Source organism: Podarcis liolepis (genome assembly GCF_965112155.1).
Source record: "Podarcis liolepis genome assembly, chromosome: 12".
Taxonomy (NCBI): Eukaryota; Metazoa; Chordata; class Lepidosauria; order Squamata; family Lacertidae; genus Podarcis; species Podarcis liolepis.
In genome coordinates this window covers 3,113,889-3,136,348 of record NC_139563.1, presented here as the reverse complement: position 1 = coordinate 3,136,348, position 22,460 = coordinate 3,113,889, and the positions used below count along the sequence as shown (strand labels likewise).

Genomic DNA, 22,460 nt, shown 5'->3' with positions numbered 1-22,460 from the left:
TTAAAAAAGAGGCGACACGATCATTTATAAAACTATGCATTGCATGCAGAAAGTGGATAGAGAGAAGTTTTTCTCTGTCTCCCATAACACTCCTGTAGGAAGCTGAAGGTTGGAAGAGGAAGACCAGATAAAAGAAAAGACTTGCAGCGCACAGTTAACCTCTGGAACTCCCTTCCACAGGAAGGGGCAAGGGCCAACAACCTGAATGGCTTTTTAAATGTTGGTTCATGGAGGAGGCTACCAAAGGCTCTTCGTCCACAGCTGGAGGCAGCGGTGCTTCCAAATACCAGTCGTTGGGAATCACAGGAGGGGAGAAAGTTTGGCGGTTCAACATCCCAAGTTCCGATCCCCATAAGGGCCACCCACATATCCCTGCCTTGTTAGGTTTATCGAGGGTGCAATGAGATTAAGGGCCAATATCTGAACGATAATCTTGATCATTTTATTGTCCTTTTTACCCACTGTTGTCTTTTTAATTGTATATATTGCTTGTTTTATGTTGCTATGGCTGTTGGCTAATGCGAGTAAAGTTTATCTATCTACCTATGTACTTTGTTTGCTGCTAAACAGCACCTTTGCTTGTCTGGCAATTTGATGCTTGAGTCTGAGATAGGAGGGTCCATTCGCCCACCACTCCAGTGGTACCTCAGGTTACAGATGCTTCAGGTTACAGACTCCGCTAACCCAGAAATAGTACCTCGGGTTAAGAACTTTGCTTCAGGATGAGAACAGAAATCACACGGCAGCAGCGGGAGGCCCCATTAGCTAAAGTGGTGTTTCAGGTTAAGAACAGTTTCAGGTTAAGAACAGATCTCCAGTACGAATTAAGTACTTAACCCGAGGTACCACTGTATCTATCCCTGCCTTGCAAGGGGGGTTGGACTAGATGACCCTCGGGACCCCTTTCCCATTCTGTGGGAAAGCGCTGTGGCGGGTTTCCCCCGCTCGGCCACTGCGGGAACAGGATAGCTGGGCGGGGTGGGGCACCCTCGGGCCTGATCCAGCCGCAGGGCTCACCTTAGTCCATGCTTAACCTCTCCCCCTCCCCCTCCCCCTCGCGGCCTACTGGCGCCCCTCAAACCCTCGCCCCTTCCCTCAGCGGCGTCGCCACCGAGAGGAAGGCCGTCACCTCACCTGAGCGGCGGGGAAGCGGAAGCTTAAAGAGGGCCGGCTTCCTTCTCTCTCTCTCTCTCTCTCTCTCTCTCTGGCGCCGGCGGCTCCGCTCGCTCTCCTCTCGCGCGCTGCCGCCTCAGCCGCCGCTCCGCCTCTTTCCCCGCCTCAGGCCTCGCCAGCGCCAGAGCGCATGCGCCCGCACCTGCGCGAGCACGCTCCGCCCCCTCTCTCTACTAAGCCACGCCCACCAGTCGATGTATATAACTTGCCTCCCCCCTGGATGAGGAATGACGTCACGACGCCGAGCGTCACTCTGACCACGACGCGCACGCGCTGCTGCCCCGCCCCTCTTCCTCTTCAGCTCAACGCCCCTCGGCTAAGCCACACCTTCCTTTCCCTCACGTCACCGTCCTAGGCCGGCGCGGAGGATGAGCGTCATCCTTGGTAACTACGCGCATGCGCCAGGAAGGAACACGCTTTCCCTCGCCACCCCCATTGGTCCATCCAGTTCAGTGTTGTCTGCACTGACTGGCAGCTGCTGCCCGGTATTTCAGGCACAGCTCTCTCGCAGTCCAGAGGTTTAACTTGAGACCTTCTGCGCGCCAGGCAGGTGCTCTACCACTTAGCTAGGGTCATTTCCTTTAAAGCAAAGCAAGATTCTAATCTTCACGGTTCTAAATATAATCTTATTTTTTAAAATAATAATAATAAATAATAATAATATAATATCTTTATTGTCATTGCCCCCTTCGGGGACAACGAAATTACTTGACTGCTCCATAAAAACACTAGTTAAAACAATACAGTATAATACAGCAAGGGAGATTAGATGACTTTCAAAGTCCAGGCTTCCCATTCAGGGCCGAGATCGCTCTGGAGAAGAAGCTGTTCTTAAGATGGCTCGTTCTTGTCTTCATCGACCTGTATCTCCGTCCCGACGGGAGGAGCTCGAAGAGACAGTGACCAGGATGCGATGGATCTTTTACTATGTCCAGTGCCTTCCTATGGCACCTTGTGGCATAAATCTGCTCTAAGGTGGAGAGTGGGCAGCCAACAATGCTCTCTGCTGCCTTAACAACCCTGCCCAACCCCATCCTGTCCTGGGTAGTACAGCTTCCGTACCACACACATAAGCCATAAGTGAGCACGCTCTCAATGGCACAGTGATAGAAGGCAAGCAGCAGTTTCTGCGGAAGATGGTTTTTCCTTAGTATTCTCAAAAAGTACAGTCTCTCCTGCGCCTTCTTCACAAGCCCCCTTGTGTTGACACTCCAGGACACTTGACACTTTTTTAATATAAAAAAGAAAGCACCTAGGATTCCAGTCCTCATGATTCCAAATATAAGGCAGCTTTAAACAGGAACATGAATATTAAATATTAAACAGGAATATATTTTTTTCACTTTTAAAAATCCAATTTGCCAACATCCATGATGTAAGAGAATGTACCAGAGACACCAACAAACACAAATCCACCTTGATTTCAGATTAAACCTCTGAATCGTCACAACAGTTTACAGTGATTTCATCTTCCTTCCTTTTTCCAGATTTTTTTGTTGAGCCAGTGAATAAACTGCCACTCTGTGTGTTACGAAGCTACTATTGTCACTCAAAAGAGAGAGAGAAAATTATGCAAGGTTGTGCCTGCTTGCTTGTGTGATGTACAGTATAAGGGGCAAGCTAACAGATGAGTGATGTCTTCCATCTATCTGCATGTGGGAGCTTGTTGCAGCAGCCACCCAAGACTGCAATGGGCATCTTCTTGGAAGCGCAGTTCAATAAAGGCATTTCTTAAGGAAACTGGTCAATTTGATAAGATAACCCACTCTAAAATGTACTGCTTTCAAGGATGGCTACCAAGGGGGAATTGGGTGTTCTAATTAGTTGCAGGTCCCTTCTAGAGTCTATCCTAAAGAGTCAATACCTTAGTTGGCACGTACTCAATATCAAAGCAGAGCTCAGATTTGGAAAAGAACAATTGTCTAAAACATCTTGATAGGCTGCTTTCCAGAGTTGGTTATGGCCCAATTCCATATAACACAGTGCAAGAAAATGCTCAGTAGGTGTTATGAGAATTGTAAGGTCTAAGATATAAAATAAATGTACCAGGCAAACACATACATAAATATATAAACCACATGTCTGAAACAGTACAGGGACTCTCCCAAATTGACCTCAAATATTTCTCTGCAAGGAGGAAGGAAATTGGAAAACCTCCCCATTGCCTCTTTGCTCACAAATCCTGTCTTAATGGGGCATCTGTATATGAATAGGGTGAGCCTGTGACCTGGATTCAGGAACTGAGTATTTACCATCACCAAAGAATGGCCAGACTGCTCAAGTAATACAATCAGTGACCATTATCAGGTACCCTGGCAAACAGGATTTCTGCTGTAGACCGCCTCCTCTGCTGTTGACTGCCTCCTTCTGTGATGTATGTATGACATTTTAGTTGGGTGGTCTTGGGCTCCAAGGTGGGCAATTTCAAAAGTCTATATAAGAGCTTGCACACCAATGTTCTGGTTTCCTTCTCCCTCCTGCATGTGGTGAGGACCCTGTTCCGACAGTTTAATAAAGATTAGGCTTACGAGCTGCTTTGCTTCTCAATATTCCCTGGTTGGCCTCTGTTATTTTCTCCTACTGATAGTGTGATAGGAATTTTGAGGTCTTAGATATAAATTAAATGTTCTTAAGTGTACCAACCAAGCACGTATATAGATCAGCACAGGAATACCGACCTGAAAACATTTTGATTCCCAAACTGACCAGATGTTTTCTCTGCAAGGTCAAAGGAAAATGGAAAAGCCTCCCCATTGTCTTTTCCTTCACAAATCCTGTCTTAAGGGTATGTCTGTGTATGAATAGGGTGTGAGCCTGTGACCTGGCTCAGGAACTAAGTATTTGTCATTACAAAAGACTGGCTAGGTTCCCCAGGGTATCCAGTCAAGTGACTGTTATTAGGTAACCTGCCAGATAGGAGAAAAACAACGCACTCAGATTTCTGCTGTAGACCGCCCTTCCGTGATGTAGGTATGATGTGTCTGGGGGAGGGGGTCTTGAGCTACGCCCCTTCTGTGATGTATGTATGATGTTTCTGAGGGTGGTCTTGAACTCCAGGACGGGCAATTTAAAATGTCTATATAAGGGCAGACACACCTGGGTTCTGGGTCCTCCTCCTTTCCTGCGTGTGGGGAGTGGAGACCCTGTTGCAACAGATCAATAAAGATCAGGCTTACTAGCTGCTTTGCTTCTCAATATTCTCTGGTTGGCCTCTGTTATTTTCTCCTATCAATAGGGAACCTACGTAAGGACTCTATATGGGCTCTTGGATATCCCATAAGGGAAAGGGAGCAGTTTTTTTCTTATAACAGTAGGCATAGTAACAATTATTAAAATATACTTTTAACTGAGTGCAGTCTGCTCTTGCCTTAATTGTTGGCTGCCAGCATTCTGTGCAAAGAAAAGCTGCTGGGTTTTGCTTTAAGCAGAATCTGCTGCTGTTCACGTACCGATAGAGCCTGAGGTTGCAGGTTGCACAAGGCCAGCAATGCATTAAGCCTCTTTAGGGAAGAGAAAACATATCTAATCTCTCCATCCCTGTTTCAACTCTACCATAATTATAAAACAATCTTCTTTTCTGAGTCATAATAATGGTGCGGCCCAGGCAACACCAAACTGCCTTTTCCTTCCACCAATTCATATCACTGCCTTTTATCTTTTTTTTACAGAATTAGATAAATTTAAGCCTTCAAAGGTGAGGCATGTTATATATCAAAAATAATAATGACTGGGAGAAAAAAAGTATGGTGAATCAACAGGTTCCAATTTGTCGTAAAGAATTTCTTCTATCTGGAATGATCCTTTCTCTGAAACCTCAACCCTAGTTCTAGGCAGGGCAAAGCACAGCCACCAATGGCCCTCTTCTCCATAATTTTTTTCCTCTTTTAAAGCCATCCAAACAATTTAAAATACAGGTTAATATGCAATTTAAAATGCAGCCTCATTTTAAAATAGCCAATAAATCAAGACCATAAGGGGAGGGAAACATGAGGGTCAGACCGAGTCCAAACCAAAGGCCAGGCGGAACAGCCCTGTCTTGTAGGCACTGCGGAAAGATTTCAAGTCCCGCAGAGCCCTGGTCTCTTGTGACAGAGCGTTCCACCAAGTCAGGGCCAGTACTGAAAAGGCCCTGGCCCTAGTTGAGACCAATCAACTTGCGGCTTGGGACCTCCAAAGTGTTGTCATTTGTGGACCTTAAGGTCCTCCGCGGGGCATACCAGGAGAAGCGGTCCCATAGTTACGTCATACACTTCACATCCAACTTCTCCTAGGTTTAGCTGTCTAACAATAACAGGTGGGGTTGGAGCCCTGTAGCAACTATGAGTGTACACATCATTCCTGTCTTCCCACACTTCATTACTGAAGATGTGGGAGGTCATCAATCACAGCTGTCAATATACAGAGCGCCCACGTTTCCTTTCCTGCAGCAGGTCAGAGACAGAATGTCAACACCGGGTGTCAAATTATGGAATAATAATATTTATACCCCACCCATCTGGCTGTGTTTCCCCAGCCACTCTGGGTGGCTTACAACATATCTAAAAACATAATAAAAACATCAGTCCTTAAAAACTTCCCCAAACAAGGCTGGCTTCAGATGTCTTCTAAAAGTCAGATAGTTGTTTATTTCCTTGACATCTGATGGGAGGGCCTTCCACAGGGCGGGCGCCACTACCAAGAAGGCCCTATATCTGGTTCCCTGCAGCTTCACTTTTCACAGGGAGGGAGCCTTCAGGAGGCTTTCAGAAGAAGACCTCAGTGTCCGGGCAGAACAATGGGGATGGAGACACTCCATCAGGTACACTGGGCTGAGGCTGTTTAGGGCTTGAAAGGTCAGCACCAACACTGTCTTTGTCAGGATTAAACCTCAATCCAGCCACCAACTGTATCCAGACACTCACACAGGACCTTCACTGCCCTCACTGGTTCTGATTTGAAGGAGAGTTAGAGCTGGGTATCATCTGCATATTGGCGGGCACCCAGCCTAAAGCCCCTGATGATCTCTCCCAGCAGCTTCATAAAGATGCTAAAAAGCTTGGGGGAGAGGACAGAGCCCTCAGGCACCCCACAAATGAGAGCCTAGGGGTCTGAACACTCACCCCCAACACCTCTTTCTGGACACAGCCCAGGAGGAACTCTGTACTTGGCCCTTGGGAGACTCTCAAGCTGGGCTCCACATCCCCAAGTGAGACCCCTCACTGGTCCTGCTTCGAGTCCTCTAGTGCTTCTGTATGATGATAACCGTTGGGACGCGGGTGGTGCTGTGGGTTAAACCACAGAGCCCAGGACTTGCCGATCAGAAGGTTGGCGGTTCGAATCCCCGCAACAGGGTGAGCGCCCGTTGCTCAGTCCCAGCTCCTGCCAACCTAGCAGTTCGAAAGCACGTCAAAGTGCAAGTAGATAAATAGGTACTGCTCCGGCAGGAAGGTAAACGGTGTTTCCGTGCGCTGCTCTGGTTCACCAGAAGTGGCTTACTCCTGCTGGCCACATGACCTGGAAGCTGTACGCTGGCTCCCTCGGCCAGTAAAGTGAGATGAGCGCCACAACCCCAGAGTCAGCCACGACTGGACCTAATGGTCAGGGGTCCCTTTACCTTTATGGTGATAACCATAAAATTGTAGAGTTGGAAGAGATACCAAGGGTCTTGACCAAAGATTATTCATGTATGCCACGACTGCTGCTAGAATCTTGATAGCCCCAAAATGGAAAACACGGGAATTACCAAACGTGAAGGAGTGGCAGACGGAGATGGTCGAATATGCGGAATTAGCAAAGCTGACCTAGAAGGATCCGCAATCAGGAGGAAACAAAGTTTCAAAAAGAATGGAGTAAATTTATGGAGTATATAAGTGAGAACTGTAGAAAACTGAAGATGTTAGCAGGGCTGAAATAAATCTTATGACATGGACTAGATATTACCAAGGAACTGTGGATTAGAGACTGGAATAAGAAAACCTGCTGAAGGGAGGGAGGGAAGTCAATGCTCGGTAGAGCGGAAATAATAATAATAATGATAATAATTTATTATTTATACCCCGCCCATCCGGCTGGGCCTCCCCAGCCACTCTGGGCGGCCTCCAACAAAACACCAAAATACAATAACCTATTAAACATCAGAAGCTTCCCTAAACAGGGCTGCCTTCAGGTGTCTTCTAAAAGTTTGGTAGTTATTTTTCGCTTTGACATCTGGTGGGAGGGTGTTCCACAGGGTGGATGCCACTACCGAGAAGGCCCTCTGCCTGGTTCCCTGTAACCTCATGTCTCGCAATGAGGGAACTGCCAGAAGGCCCTCGCAGCTGGACCTCAGTGTCCGGGCAGAACGATGGAGGTGGAGACGCTCCTTCAGGTATACTGGACCGAGGCCAAAAGAAAGATAGATGTAAAAGGATATGAAATATCAGTGTATTTTGTTTGTGTGTATGAAATGAAAACCTAATAAAAAGCATATTAAAAAAAAAGGAAGGGATACCAAGGGTCATCTAGTGCAACTCCCTGCAATACAATGCCTCTTGCTTGGATTGAGTGTGACTCTTACCTCTTATTCTCTTATTCTCTCTCTCTCTCTCTGTACCTCTGGCAGCTGGCTTTACACAGCTGGAATGGAGCCTCCTTTGCAAAGGCAACAGTCTCACCCATTCCACTTTGCCTCTGATGCCGCTCACCTCTGGATTACGGCCCCCAGAAAATGGCTCACAAGGGAATGTCGTCCTCCGCTTTCAAACGGTCCCCTGCTCCTGCTTCAGCACAACCAGAGCCCACTTATCAGTATTTTTTAATCAGCTTCAGCTTCACTCTCTGCCTCCCAGGACCCAGAAGATAGGCACATTAAGGAGATCTGGGACTGCCCTATTTGCTCCACTTGGCAGAGATATTTAACTTAACGCTCCTCACCGAAGGAAACACAGCAATCTGCCACCAGTGATTGATAGTCGGGGCAGGGATGTCTCCACCTTCCTGTCTTTTGAGATGGATTCTTGGAGAAAAGGTCACTGCTGACTGGAGAGAGTTATTAAGCCCTGTCCCTATAAATGGGGAAATTAAGGAGATTAGAGCTGTTAGGATAGCAGTGGATAGCAGCATCCCAACATTGCAAATCCAAACTAAATAGGAGAGAATAGGTTTGCATCAACCAAGCATGAAATCTGCAACTGCTCTTGAATTGCGTGTTTATTCAGCTGTCAAAACCCCCGCTGGTTTAAGGCCAGAGTTAAGGCTGTCTCGCGATTCTGCTGGGTTAAGGTGGAGGCCTTAACAGACACGCCCCGCAATCAGAAACGATGTTGGGCAATGTCAGAGATTCCCCGTGCTTTCAGGCCCAAATCCAGATGAGGAGAATGGAGTGCCTGGGATGAGCAGAGGTGTCCCTTGTTGTGCTGGTCCTGTCTTTCTTAAGCCAGGGGTTGGGAACTGCCAGCCAGGGGCCCACACTGGGCCCCTGCAGGGCTCCTAATGCAGCCTGCAAGGCTCTTCCCCCAAACTTCTGTTTTCCCCGACTACTGATGTGACGTCAAGTACAGGTCAGGTTACAGTGACTTGGTCGCATGACCACGTTACCCATGGGGAAATTGATGGTGATCCTTGCAGAAAGTCACTTTGAGCTCCCTGCCTTAACTACAAGGGGTATTCTGGTGCCCCTTTAATCAGACTGTGCGGCTTGGCTCACTTCCCTGAGTTATCTCATCGGCACGCAAGTCATTTCCTGCCTTCCGTCCGTAGCATACTTGAAGGCTGGGTTGTGTTGGTATCTTGGGCGACCCGACAGACTGCAAAGATGGGCACAGCACCTGTACACAACTGAACATGGAGCGTTTTCAGTCGCCTCGGCCTCCTGACCTGCCTTGCTGTCTTTTGACACTCGCTCAAGAACCGGCGAACCTCCCGAGACCACCTGGCACAACACCAAGGCTGGCTGGAGTTTTTTTTAGTGACAGGCCCCAAACTACTGGTTACAGTCTTTTCCTTGTTTTCGACATTGTCCGCAGAGCAGCTCAGAACAAATTCAAGATCAGACAGAGGACTGCAGTGGAGGTGGGAAGCCAGTGGCGGATCAAACCCCAACAGAACACCACAGTGACCGAACCGTCACTGCAAAAGCCACCTCTGCATGGGAGAATCCTTCTGTCCCTCTCTCGATGCCTCGAGATCTTCCTGAGGACAGAGCCACTCCTTCTCCATCGCCCCTGAACCAAGCTTCCCCTAACCCTTAGAAAGTCACAGCACAGCCGCCGACATCCCGCGAGCAAAAAACACGACGTTCCTGTCCTGGATCTTGTACTGGTAAATGCGCAAGTGGTCCTGCTCCGCTTTCCTCTCCCACGAGCTCCGCTGGATGATCGATAACTGGAGCAAAGAAATGAAAAATTGGGGGGCGGGGGAGAGAAGGCGTTTATTTATTGTTTTTTTATATACAGTGGTACCTCGGGTTACATATGCTTCAGGTTACATACGCTTTAGGTTACAGACTCGGCTAACCCAGAAATAGTACCTCGGGTTAAGAACTTTGCTTCAGGATGAGAACAGAAATCGGTGGCAGCAGGAGGCCCCATTAGCTAAAGTGGTGCTTCAGGTTCAGAACAGTCCTCCAGAATGAATTAAGTTCTTAACCCAAGGTACCACTATATTAAAAAATATGTTCTGCTAGATCACTAAACATACAGGTGAAACTCGAAAAATTAGAATATCGTGGAAAAGTTCATTTATTTCAGTAATTCAACATAAAAGGTGAAACTAATATATGAGATAGACTCATGACACGCAAAGCGAGATATGTCAAGCCTTTATCTGTTATCATTGCGGTGATCATGGCATACAGCTGACGAAAACCCAAATGAAATTTAATGATGGCTTTCTGCACAACTGCCAGGTCAGCAGCCTTCCCCATGATTGTGCTTCCTACTGAACCAGACTGAGAGACCATTCAAAGGCTCAGGAACCCATTGCAGGAGTTATGGATTGAATAGCTACTGCACCTTTTCACAATATTCTAATTTTATGAGATTGTTAATCTGGGGGTTTTCATCAGCTGTACCATGCCATGATCATCACAATTACAACAAATAAAGGCTTGACATATCTCTGGACCTCATGGTCAGGGGAGGGGTCCCTTTACCTTTTACACTAATAGTAACACCTGGAATTTCTCCTGGTAGCAAATCAGCAACCAGAAGTGAATCAAAACATAGATGAGCTCATTGCTGCAACAACTACCAATTAATCGTGAGGTTATCTTTTTTAAAAAAAATAAAATTTTTATTAAATTTTCACCAATTTTTTAAACAAACAGAACAACACAAACAAACACAAAAACAAATAACAAGTATAATTTCATATCCTTATTTTCTTATAACTTATTTCTCCGACTTCCCCATACCTCCCCTTTCTGCATCCCATTTTGAAAATTTTTATTTCAACAAATCCTTACTCTTAGTTTTATCTAATTTATAACCTCCTTTTTTCTTTAAGCTTAACCTTTACAGCTGTTAACCACTTAATTTTTTCAGACCAACATCGTTCTAACATTCATTAATTTTGCAATGTTTCTTAAGATAGTCCTTAAATTTCTTCCAATCTTCTTCCGCCGCCTCTTTTCCCTGGTCGCGGATTCTGCCAGTCATTTCTGCTAATCCCATATAGTCTATCACCTTCATCTGCCATTCTTTAATCGTGAGGTTATCTTGATGATGAAGGTGGTGTTTGCAGGCCTTTCACCTTCATATTTGCTTCAACACACTCACCTGCCCATGAACATCCTTGCAGTAGCCAGTCGCCAGTCCTTCTGCCCACAGGATCCGATTGCTCTGGTGACGGACAGCCTTCACAAGCAGCTCGTTCTCCTCATCCTCCGAGTCGGCGCTGCTGAGCAGCATCACAACCAAGTTCCCCTGAGAGCCAGGAAGCACCACAACAGTTTCAGCTCCAATTTTAGATCAGGAGGCGCCAATAAGACACCCGCCCCCAGTCTCCTAACTATGTAGTATCTGCACCGAGCTGAATTCTGAATTTTTGAAGCTAAGAGGCAGATTACTATCCTATTTATATATACCCCACCTTTCCCCCCCAGACCAGGACTCAAGGCAGCTACAGTGGTACCTCGGGTTAAGAACTTAATTCGTTCCGGAGGTCCGTTCTTAACCTGAAACTGTTCTTAACCTGAGGTACCACTTTAGCTAATGGGGCCTCCAGCAAATTAAAACAACACAGGTAAAATTTTAAAAAGCTAAATATACGTCCTCTTCAGGCTCCGGAGAGGGTCTCCTCGTGAGTCATGAAGGCTCTCCAGCTCTCTCCCACCATTCCTGGGTATGAATGAAATTATTTATAGTGGTACCTCAGTTTACGAACTTAATCCGTTCCGGAAGTCTGTTCTTAAACCAAAACCCTTCTTAAACTGAGGTGCGCGTTCCCTAATGAGGCTTGCCGCCGCCAGTGCCCTTCCACTGTTCAGATTGTGTTCTTAGACCAAGGTAAAGTTCCCCCCCCCAAAAAAAAGGTAAAGGTAAAGGACCCCTGATAGGTAAGTCCAGTCGCAGACGACTCTGGGGTTGCGCGCTCATCTCACTCTATAGGCCAAGGGAGCCGGCGTTTGTCTGCAGACGGTTTTTCTGGGTCATGTAGCCAGCATGGCTAAGCCACTTCTAGCGCAAAGGAACAACAAAACCAAAAGAGCGCATGGAGATGCCATTTACCTTCCCACCACAGCCGTACCTGTTTATCTACTTGCACTGGCGTGCTTTCAAACTGCTTAGTTGGCAGGAGCAGGGACTAAGCAATGGAAACTCATCCCATCACGGGGATTCGAACCGCCGACCTTCTGATTGGCAAGCCCAAGAGGCTCAGTGGTTTAGACTACAGTGCCACCCGCGTCCCAAAAACTGGGACACTATTTCCGGTTTTGCGGAGTTCGTAAACTGAATAGTTCGTCAACAGGACTGTCCTTAAACCGAGGTACCACTGTATTCATCTACTTCCTGGCGCCGCCCATGTACGTGGTTGCACACAAGGAGAACATGCGAAAGGGCTTGGTGGTGCCTGCATTAAGCACTTTGGAAACAGTTCTTGAAAGCCCAAGAAAGGACTGCAAAAGGAACAGGATTTCCTTCCAAGCCCTGCCTACGCTGGAGTGACAACAGCCACTCGTTTCAGGGCAGGCACCTGTCAAAAGGGAAAGCAACCTGCGCAGCAATCATGGTACCTTAAGTTGAGTGTTCACAGTGACTCTGCAATAATGGATGAAGTCAAGAATGTCCGTCAGTCTCACACCCAGGCCCAGCAAGATGCCAAGGTTGTCCACGAGCAGAACAGGGCATTTCCACGAGTCTCCGCCAGCGGCAGGGCTCAGCGCACTCCGGACAAACTCATAAAGGGCTTTCAGGTTTGAGCCGTCCCCACTGCCAGGGACAGACGGAGGAGAGGAGAGGTCTAAGTCCCTGGAAGATCACATCTACAACATCCACAACATCCCACCGCAAGCAAGAGACATTACCTCCAAACACATACCTATGTAACAGGTGCCAGGAAACTTCTCCCCACTCAATGAAATATGCTATCAAAGGCTTAGGCTGCAATCCGGTTTTTTCTCCTTTTCTTTGGCAACAGTTATTTATTGGTTTTCACATATTACATTACAATACAAATGTACCAAAGCCAACACATTTCCTCCCCATCCCCCTATACATTTACATTTATATTTCCTCAATCCATCATATTATTCTTTTCTCCTTCCTCTCACTTCCCTCCACCCCCACTCGATTTCCTCCACATTATACAATTTTTTAGCAGACAAAGATACCTTACTCAGCGAAGTTCTGCCTGACTCCTTCCCTTCCCCAGGGCTACAACTGTTTTGCCCAAAGATACGACAATTTGGGCTTTCAGAGGATCTCCTGGGCGCTGTGGCTTTCCCAGTCGCCGAGACCATGTTAAAAACTAGGCTGTGGGACATAGATCGCCAGGAACTAATCTCAGCTGCGGAAAAAACATGCTCCCCTCTTTATTTTCGACTCTCTTGGGTGCAGGAATTTAACCTTAATTATTTACAATTTTTGTTTAATCTGCAAGGAAGAAGGGCCTTCTTGCTGGCTAGGTTCAATTCTAATCCTTCTAACCACCTTTGCGGTAGGTTTGCGGGTTTGGCAGAAGGAGATAGGCTCTGCCCATGCGATGCCCACCTGGTGGAAACTCCAGCTTACACGGCCCTTAAATGTAATGTGTATGATGATCTCTGCCAACAATTTTTAGACCATCTATGCATTCCAACATGGAAACCAGAGACGGAGGTCATGCACTTCTTATTACAAGAGAGAGACCTGGAGCTCACCAAGACAGTAGCTAAGTTCCTCTATCTGATTTTTTGTCGCCAAAGTATGCTACAGGATCCTGCCCTTGATGGAAACCCACAGAGATGAGGCGGATTGCTCTTCTGCCCTTTGGCGGGTGGCTGTGCCGTTGGGGTGGCAACAGATCGCACTGGCCTACCCATTCTGAATGTATTCTGAATGTTCTTATGTGATTCCAATAAAGGTTACTTGACTTGGCATTATAAAATTTACAATAATCTTTGCATTCTACAGTCTTCTCAAATCATCTATATGTTCTTATTATCTTTCCTTACTAATTTTTCTTCCATCCAGTACTTCGCGTTTTAATCTAGGCATATTAGCATTATCTTTTTTTGAGCAATATTTTGACATATATTCATCAAAACATTTCCACTCCTTTTTTTAAGGAGTTAGGCTGCAATCCTAACCCTACTTCTGTCGGACTTACTTCTGAGTAGATCTGGTTAGGGCAGCGATGCAAGTTACCTGAGGAACTGGAAAGGGCTGACTTCAGCCGTCTGTTCTTGCCGCTGTTGGCCAAACAATATGTCGTTTGAAGTTTTCAGCCCTTCCAAGAACACAAGCTGGCCTCGTTCTTTGGCCGCAGCCAAGCTGACTCCCTGAAAAGCAATGTTTGCAGGTGGAGAAATGCAAGCATTGCAATTTTGCAAACGGACGCCAGGCACATTTGAACATCTCTCCTGCAGGTTTTTGGCTAGGGTGGCCTGCCTGCCAAAAGCAACAAGCAGGAACATTCACCATCTCCCGTTCCACGTGGAAGCTGGCCCAGGAGTTCCTCACAACCCAGTTTCAAATCCTTTGCATTGTTTATCAACGCAGACAGCTATGGAAATCCTTGGGAGAGACAGCACACACACAATCGCCCTCGATTGTGAGAAACCTCTGCACCAGTTCCTGTGTGTTGAAGAGTCACCAGAAACAGGATATTGGAGTAGATGGGCCCCCTCTGGCCTGATCCAGCCGCCAGGCTCTTTCTTATGTACTTAATTTATTTGGTCATAAATTATACCAAAATGAAGGAAATAGTCCTTCCTGATAAGAAGCGTCTTCATAGATGGTGCTTAGTTGGAGACACGACTGAGCAATGCTCTAGCTGACTGCTTCCCAGAGTGGGTGGTACCTGCCCTGCAGGGGGCAGGGGGATTACTTAAGGGTGTGCTAAGAGGCAAGGGGGGACGTGGGTGGCACTGTGGGTTAAACCACAGAGCCTAGGACTTGCCGATCAGAAGGTCGGCGGTTCGAATCCCCGCGACAGGGTGAGCTCCCGTTGCTCAGTCTCTGCTCCTGCCAACCTAGCAGTTCGAAAGCACGTCAAAGTGCAAGTAGATAAATAGGTACCGCTCTGGCGGGAAGGTAAACGGCGTTTCCGTGCGCTGCTCTGGTTCGCCAGAAGTGGCTTTGTCATGCTGGCCACATGACCCAGAAGCTGTACGCCGGATCCCTCGGCCAATAAAGCGAGGTGAGTGCCACAACCCCAGAGTCGGCCACAACTGGACCTAATGGTCAGGGGTCCCTTTACCTTTAAAAGGCAAGGGGGGCTGGAGGTGGTCTTCTCCAAGCGCATTGATCACTTTTCTATGACTGACCAGCTTAAAGCCTCAAGCAAAACACCTTCCACCCTCTGCATTTCAAGTTCCGCTGCTCTTATCGCTATTTCCTTAGGTCACATCCATTTGCAACGATTCTGAGTTGTCACAAGATAGCCTATTATGGGTAACAGCTATTGATTTTCTCCTAAATCCTTAACTGTACATCTGTGGTAGTTGAAGGTTTGTGTGTGTTTGTTAAGCAGTTGCATAGAAATACATTGTGCTATAAAGCCCCTTATGTTTCCGTAAGAATGCATGAAAATGCTTTTTGTGCAATCCTATTTGCTGAACTTAATTGTGTTATCGCCCTTAGTGGGTTGTGTAAACTGCTATTTTATAGGGTAGGGAGCCCTGGAGATGAGTTTATGGAACCAAGGGGTTAGCAGCCTGCAAAGGTTTGAGAGCCGCTGGATTAAGATGCTGATGATGACGCAGCCATGGTATTAATTTTAATTCCGTATATGGCTGGTAATCGTGAGCAGGAGAGCTGCTGTGCTCCCTTAACAGTTTCCCTTTTGGCCCCCCTCGGCCTGATCCAACAGCCAGGTAGATCACCCCTGGAGGCCTGTCTCTGTCCCCCACCTTTCAAGGTGAGATCTGTTGCTGCCAGAAATGGAAAGGCAGAACTGAGATGTTTTAATTAACACAATAAAATCAGCCTGGCTTACCAGCTTTTGGGCCACTATGTTGTAGTGGCTGAAGGACTGCAGAAGAGCCACGAAACAGACTTTGCAGCCAGCTGGAAAGACAAAAAAGGACACAAGGTGTTTTGCTGTTACGATGTTCCCACCATCAAGGCGATTACAACACAAAAAACGGCAGGAAACAAACTGTTGCTCTGAAAAGGCCCTTCCCCATTGTCATTTTTGTCATCGCCTTTCAAGGCTTTCCCGTCCTGCTGGGAAATGACAAAACCAGATTCACTGCCGATTCATTGCGTCTTTTGACTTTACTTGCCCAAATGGACAGTGGAAGGAAGGCAAAGGACTCTCCTTCACTGGAGGTCTTGAAGCAGATGTTGGATGGCCATCTGTCAGGGATTCTCTAGTTGTGGTTCCTACATTGCAGGGGGTTGGACTAGATGACCCTCGGGGTCCCTTCCCACTTGACAATTCTGTGATGATTCTATCTGAAGTTAGGTGGGTCCCAACTAGTGACAGATGGAGCACTGCATTTGCTAGGAGGTGCTTCTCACACGAACTGTGCAGCTTTCTGGCAGAAGGAAAAGACTATATATATATATATATATATATATATATATATATATATATATATGCTTTCGTAGATTTTCACGGGTACAGGAATGCAGGTTTTGGTGTCTTCGGGTGTCTTCCCGTGTAAGAGTTGGGGTGTCTAGGCGACGTTTCGACGAGGTCTCACTCGTCATCTTCAGGCTGGTGCTTTCGGCTTCTTGTTACTGGAACAGAGCAGGATCTCAGTGTTTGAGTTCCTATAAATACTGTTGAGGGGGTGTGGTGTATAGCCTCCAACGTTCTGGGCAGAGAGGAAGTTCCCAGGTTAGTGTGCCTTTTCTTCTTTTGTTACTTAATTACTTGAGGGATATCTTGAGTGATTTCTTGAGTGATATTCTGAGTACCACTTAGGTGGGTCATTAAGTGTGGATTAGTTGCTAAAGCTTTCGTGTCTTGACCTCTTGAGCTTGTGAAGAGTTTTTCTGAGAAGATGGCTGTACTGCACTTAGTTGTGCTCTGGCTTGGCTTCGTGTATAGGGGCGAGCTGTGGTTTTGTGCCCTGTGCCAGCCAGATCTGTGTAGGGATAGCAGGGGGGTGCAGCATCCGGAGGTGCCACTATGGTTTGGCTACTGGATGGTGTCTGTAATTTATCTGTGGAGAGGGTCTGGGTTTGGGTCTGGTGTGGTTGATTGGTGATGGCGTTCTGTGTGCCTCTGGTTCTGGTGTCGGTTTTTGTGGGGAGGGCTAATTTCCAGATGTCTGGCAGGCGGGACGTGTCGTCACGCTTGTTCATGTTGTGAGGGTGTTTCTCTATCTCGATGGCTTCCATGATTATTCTCTTGTGGTGATGTTCCATGTTAAAGAGCAATTTGGAATCTGCAAAATTAATTTCGTGTCCTGTTTCTTTCATGTGTTGGAAAAGAGAGGAAGTTTTTTCTTCTTTTTTGACGGCATTCTTGTGTTCTGCGATACGTGCATTTATTCGTCTGTTTGTTTGTCCAATGTACGTGGCTGGGCAGACTTTGCAGGGTATTTCATAGACCCCTTGGTTTTCCAACTGGATTTTATCTTTGGGGTTTCTGAGGATATTGGCTATTTTTTGGTTGGTGCAAAAGGCTGTTTTGATATTGTGTTTATGGAGGATTTTGCTAATTTTATCTGTAGTGCCCTTGATATAAGGAAGGAGGGCCATGCCATTGTTTTCTTCTGTGTCTTGGTTTTTGGGGGGTGTTTCTTTTTGGATTAGCTTCGTAACCCTGTTTTGCTGGTATCCATTGGCGATTAACACATTTGAGAGATTCTGTAACTCAGTTGTCAAGTGGTCTTTGTCAGCCAGGCGTTTGGTTCTGGAGATGAGAGTCTTGGCTACGGAGTTTATTTGTGCAGGGTGGTGGTGTGATTGGGCATGTAAGTAGCGGTTGGTGTGTGTTTTTTTCCGGTCTGCCGCCTGCCAGACATCTGGAAATTAGCCCTCCCCACAAAAACCGACACCAGAACCAGAGGCACACAGAACGCCATCACCAATCAACCACACCAGACCCAAACCCAGACCCTCTCCACAGATAAATTACAGACACCATCCAGTAGCCAAACCATAGTGGCACCTCCGGATGCTGCACCCCCCTGCTATCCCTACACAGATCTGGCTGGCACAGGGCACAAAACCACAGCTCGCCCCTATACACGAAGCCAAGCCAGAGCACAACTAAGTGCAGTACAGCCATCTTCTCAGAAAAACTCTTCACAAGCTCAAGAGGTCAAGACACGAAAGCTTTAGCAACTAATCCACACTTAATGACCCACCTAAGTGGTACTCAGAATATCACTCAAGAAATCACTCAAGATATCCCTCAAGTAATTAAGGAACAAAAGAAGAAAAGGCACACTAACCTGGGAACTTCCTCTCTGCCCAGAACGTTGGAGGCTATACACCACACCCCCTCAACAGTATTTATAGGAACTCAAACACTGAGATCCTGCTCTGTTCCAGTAACAAGAAGCCGAAAGCACCAGCCTGAAGATGACGAGTGAGACCTCGTCGAAACGTCGCCTAGACACCCCAACTCTTACACGGGAAGACACCCGAAGACACCAAAACCTGCATATATATATATATATATATAGACACACCGTATTTTTCGTCCCATAGGACGCACCTAGTTTTTTGGGGGGGGGGGAAGGGAATTTTTCCCCCCTTTATTTCCCCCCCAAAACCAGGTCAGGGAAACCGAACCAGGTTGAGGAACAGCGGGATGGCGGCGCTGCGCCTCCCTGCTGCCCCCCAAGCTTGTGGGGCTGGCCGATGTCTGCCCGGCGCGCTCGGCGCTCTGCGCTCTCTGCTGCGGCGCCCGGCGCTCCGGGAAGCAGGCTGCTATCCGCAGCCTAGACATCCCTGCGGGACCTCCCACAGGGCTGCCTAGGCTGCGGATGTCTTCCTGAAGCCTGGAGAGCAAGAGGGGTCGGTGCGCACCGACCCCTCTCGCTCTCCAAGCTTCAGCGAAAGCCTGCATTCGCCCCATAGGACGCACCCAGATTTCCCCTTCATTTTTGGAGGGGAAAAACTGCGTCCTATAGGGCGAAAAATACGGTATATATATTCAGTCCTTCCAGCACAGAATATAAACAGGCTGACTGCAGAAATTTCATCCACTCTTCTGAATCCTCCAGGCCACTGCTCTGCTTTGTGTTTATTTTCATTTAATTTTTACATTCACAGGTCTATCTTGTTGACGGTTTTATTCCCCCATTTACATAAATAAATAAATGAACACATTCCAGAATTCTCCCCCTCAAACAGGTGTACAGATCACATACACACATGCTACGGTTCTTCTAAAGACGTTTGCATCCCATTTTGCCAATGTTTGGTTTTATGTAAGAAATATGGGGTGGTTTTTGTTGTTTTTTTTAAATCACCAGATTGATTTTGCTGCATACCTTTCAAATAAAAGGAAAGGAAATGGTGAAGCAAGAAGCTGGCATCTGTCTTGTCAGAACACAGCAAGGTCAGCTTGCCCTGGAAAACAAAAAAATAAGGAGAGTATAAAAATGAAATGATCACATGAGTCAACAGTGTGATGCAGCAGCAAAAAAACCTAACGCAATTCTAGGCTGCATCAACAGAGGTCTAGAGTTCAGAACAAGGGAAATAACAGTACAGTGGTGCCCTGCAAGACGAATGCCTCGCAAGAGGGAAAACTCGCTAGACGAAAGAGCTTTCCGTTTTGGTGGTGCTTCGCAAAACGAATTTCCTATGGGCTTGCTTCGCAAGACGACAATGTCTTGTGAGTTCCTGCTGGTTTTTTCCCCTCCCCCCCCTTTTTCTAAGCCACTAAGCCGCTTATCAGCTGATCCGATCATCAGATAAGCCGCAAAAAGCCGCTAATAGCGCTAATCCGCTAATCCGTCAATGGGCTTGCTTCACAAAACAAAAAAACCGCTAGACGAAGAGAATCACAGAACGGATTCTTTTCGTCTTGCGAGGCACCACTGTATCGCTCTATTCTGCCTTGGCTGGACACCACTTGGAGTCCTGTATCCAGTTCTGGGCTCCCCAATTTCAAAAGAATATTGACATGCTGGAACATGTGCAGAGGATGACGATCAAGATGACCAAGGGTCTGGAAACCAAGAATTATGACCTCACTGGGTCACGGCGGAAATTAAATGAGGGTGGGGAGAGAACTGCCTATACCACCTTGAGCTCCTTGGAGGGGGAAAAATATGGGTGTGTATATATGTACAGTGGTGCCCCGCAAGACGAATAATAATAATAATAATAATAATAAATTTTATTTATATCCCGCCCTCCCCAGCCGAAGCCGGGCTCAGGGCGGCTAACAACACTAAAATCGTGCAACATTATAAAACATCATAAGAATTAATTAAAATCAAAATTGATGGCAAGACGGAATGCCTCGCAAGACGGAAAACTCGCTAGACGAAAGAGTTTTCCGTTTTGGAGGTGCTTTGCAAAACGAATCTCCTATGGGCTTGCTTCGCAAGATGACAATGCCTTGCGAGTTCCTGCTGGTTTTTTCCCCTTCCCCCCCTTTTTCTAAGCCGCTAAGCTGCTTATCAGCTGATCCGATCAGCAGATAAGCCGCTAAAAGCCGCTAAAAGCTGCTAATAGCACTAATCCTTCAATGGGCTTGCTTCGCAAGACGAAAAAACCGCTAGACGAAGAGAATCACAGAACGGATTCTTTTCGTCTTGCGAGGCACCACTGTAGATATATATACAGTGGTACCTCGGGTTAAATACTTAATTCGTTCCAGAGATCCATTCTTAAACTGAAACTGTTCTTAACCTGAAGCACCACTTTAGCTAATGGGGCCTCCTGCTGCTACCCGCGCCACCGGAGCACGATTTCTGTTCTCATCCTGAAGCAAAGTTCTTAACCCGAGGTACTATTTCTGGGTTAGCAGAGTCTGTAACCTGATGCGTATGTAACCTGAAGCGTATGTAACCCGAGGTACCACTGTAGTTCTAACTACATCAATGTTTAATTGTTTTTAATGGTTATATTTCTCTGTGTTTCTAGCTGTTTTTTATCCATAAGCCACCTTGAGTCCCTATCATGGGAAAAAGTCGAAGAACAAATAAATATATAATAATAGTAATAATAATGTTAATATCAATGCAGTATACAAATTTAACTAATATTAACAAGAATAGATAGAAATCAGGGATGAAAAATAATAATTTTATATATTGTGTGCCCCTGTTTCTAATTCGACCCTGTTACACGGTTTTGTATTTATTGTGGTATTTTAGGCATTGTGACTTGCCACTATTTTTCTTGATTATACTTTAGTAATGATTATAATTGTGAACTTCTCTTTAATCATTATTTGCTGATATTCTGGGAGTTGGTTTTGTAGTGTACTATTATAGTCAAAGGCATTATTCAATGTTACCTTATTTGATATGTCACCTATTTCAAAGTTACGTTTTTATGATGACTTTTTTGTATTTAATCAGATTGCTATAAGGTGTGGCAAGACTGCTCTCTTATTTTGCTGTTCCTTTATCTTGTAATCCACCTTGTGCACAGTAATATAGAAAAGCGATAGATACATTAGAAGTCAAAGGACCTGGAAGTCTCCAGAAAGAGGCTTCACTTTAGGGGGGGGAGGCCTGGAAGGCCAAGGGGGGGAATGACTACAAATCCCAGCATGCTTCGCTCCCACACCATGCACGCGCGTTGCATCCTGGGAGCCGGAGCCCCAGGCTTCACTTTAGGGGGGGAAGGCCTGGAAGGCCAAGGGGGGGAATGACTACAAATCCCAGCATGCTTCGCTCCCACACCATGCACGCGCGTTGCATCCTGGGAGCCGGAGCCCCACACAACCCACCAGCCCTCCGCCCACCGCTCCCCGGAGGCCGGAGACTTCCAGGCGGCGGCCCCTCACCTGCTCCGGCTTCTCGACGGAGGCTCCGAGCAGCTCGTTCAGCTGTGCGAACATCGCGCCGCTCTCTTTCTCGCTCTCTCTCTTCAGTACGGCGTCCGCCGAGGGTCGAAAGAGGCGCCGCTGCTTCGCGAGGCCTGCAGGGCCGCCGCAGTACGCATGCGCTCGTCGGCCTCCGCCGCCCTCTGCCGTCAACTTGTCAAAAGAGGCGCGTTGCGCATGCGCCCCTGGGTCTCGGCTCCGCTCTCGCTGCCGCCGCCCTCTGCAGTCCGCTTGAAAGCGGCGCGGGCGGGCGCGAGGTCGCAGAATGGAGCGGGCGGGCAGGGAATTAATCCACTCGCCACGCTGACAGCTGAATGCTGGTAGATAAAAGAATTGTCATGGATAGAATCACAGCGTTGGAAGGGACCCCCAGGGGTCATCTAGCCCAACCCGCTGCAATGCCTAGATATTTGCAGGTGGTCTTCCCTATGAGCTGTTAGAAGGCGATGATAGATGCATGTTTTTTGCAGTACTGTATGGGGAAATACTGTAAGGGACGCGGGTGGCGCTGTGGGTTAAACCACAGAGCCTAGGACTTGCCGATCAGAAGGTCGGCGGTTCGAATCCCCACGACGGGGTGAGCTCCCGTTGTTCGGTCCCTACTCCTGCCAACTTGCAGTTCGAAAGCACGTCAAAGTGCAAGTAGATAAATAGGTACCACTCTGGCAGGAAGGTCAACGGCGTTTCCGTGCACTGCTCTGATTCACCAGAAG

General features: G+C 47.1%; 2 protein-coding genes across 3 annotated transcripts in view; both read right to left on the bottom strand.

The window, feature by feature from the left end:
- SCAP (SREBF chaperone) overlaps nucleotides 1-1,305 on the bottom strand; it is a 66,910-nt gene extending 65,605 nt beyond the window's left edge. The window contains exon 1 of one of the 2 annotated variants that reach the window (XM_083466620.1): nucleotides 1,135-1,305. The gene's annotated coding sequence lies outside the window, so the exon portion shown is untranslated. The remainder of the gene's footprint in view (nucleotides 1-1,134) is intronic. The other variant, XM_083466619.1, reaches the window with a different exon arrangement.
- A 7,017-nt stretch (nucleotides 1,306-8,322) lies between these two features.
- On the bottom strand, nucleotides 8,323-21,873 carry ELP6 (elongator acetyltransferase complex subunit 6). Its single transcript, XM_083467253.1, has 7 exons — nucleotides 21,709-21,873; nucleotides 19,232-19,310; nucleotides 15,769-15,839; nucleotides 13,977-14,110; nucleotides 12,365-12,560; nucleotides 10,908-11,054; nucleotides 8,323-9,513 (listed from the first exon to the last, which is right to left on the bottom strand). Exons 1-7 carry the CDS (start codon nucleotides 21,760-21,762, stop codon nucleotides 9,385-9,387), a joined length of 810 nt encoding a protein of 269 aa, XP_083323379.1. The 5' UTR covers nucleotides 21,763-21,873; the 3' UTR covers nucleotides 8,323-9,384.
- Between the last annotated feature and the right edge of the window lie 587 nt (nucleotides 21,874-22,460).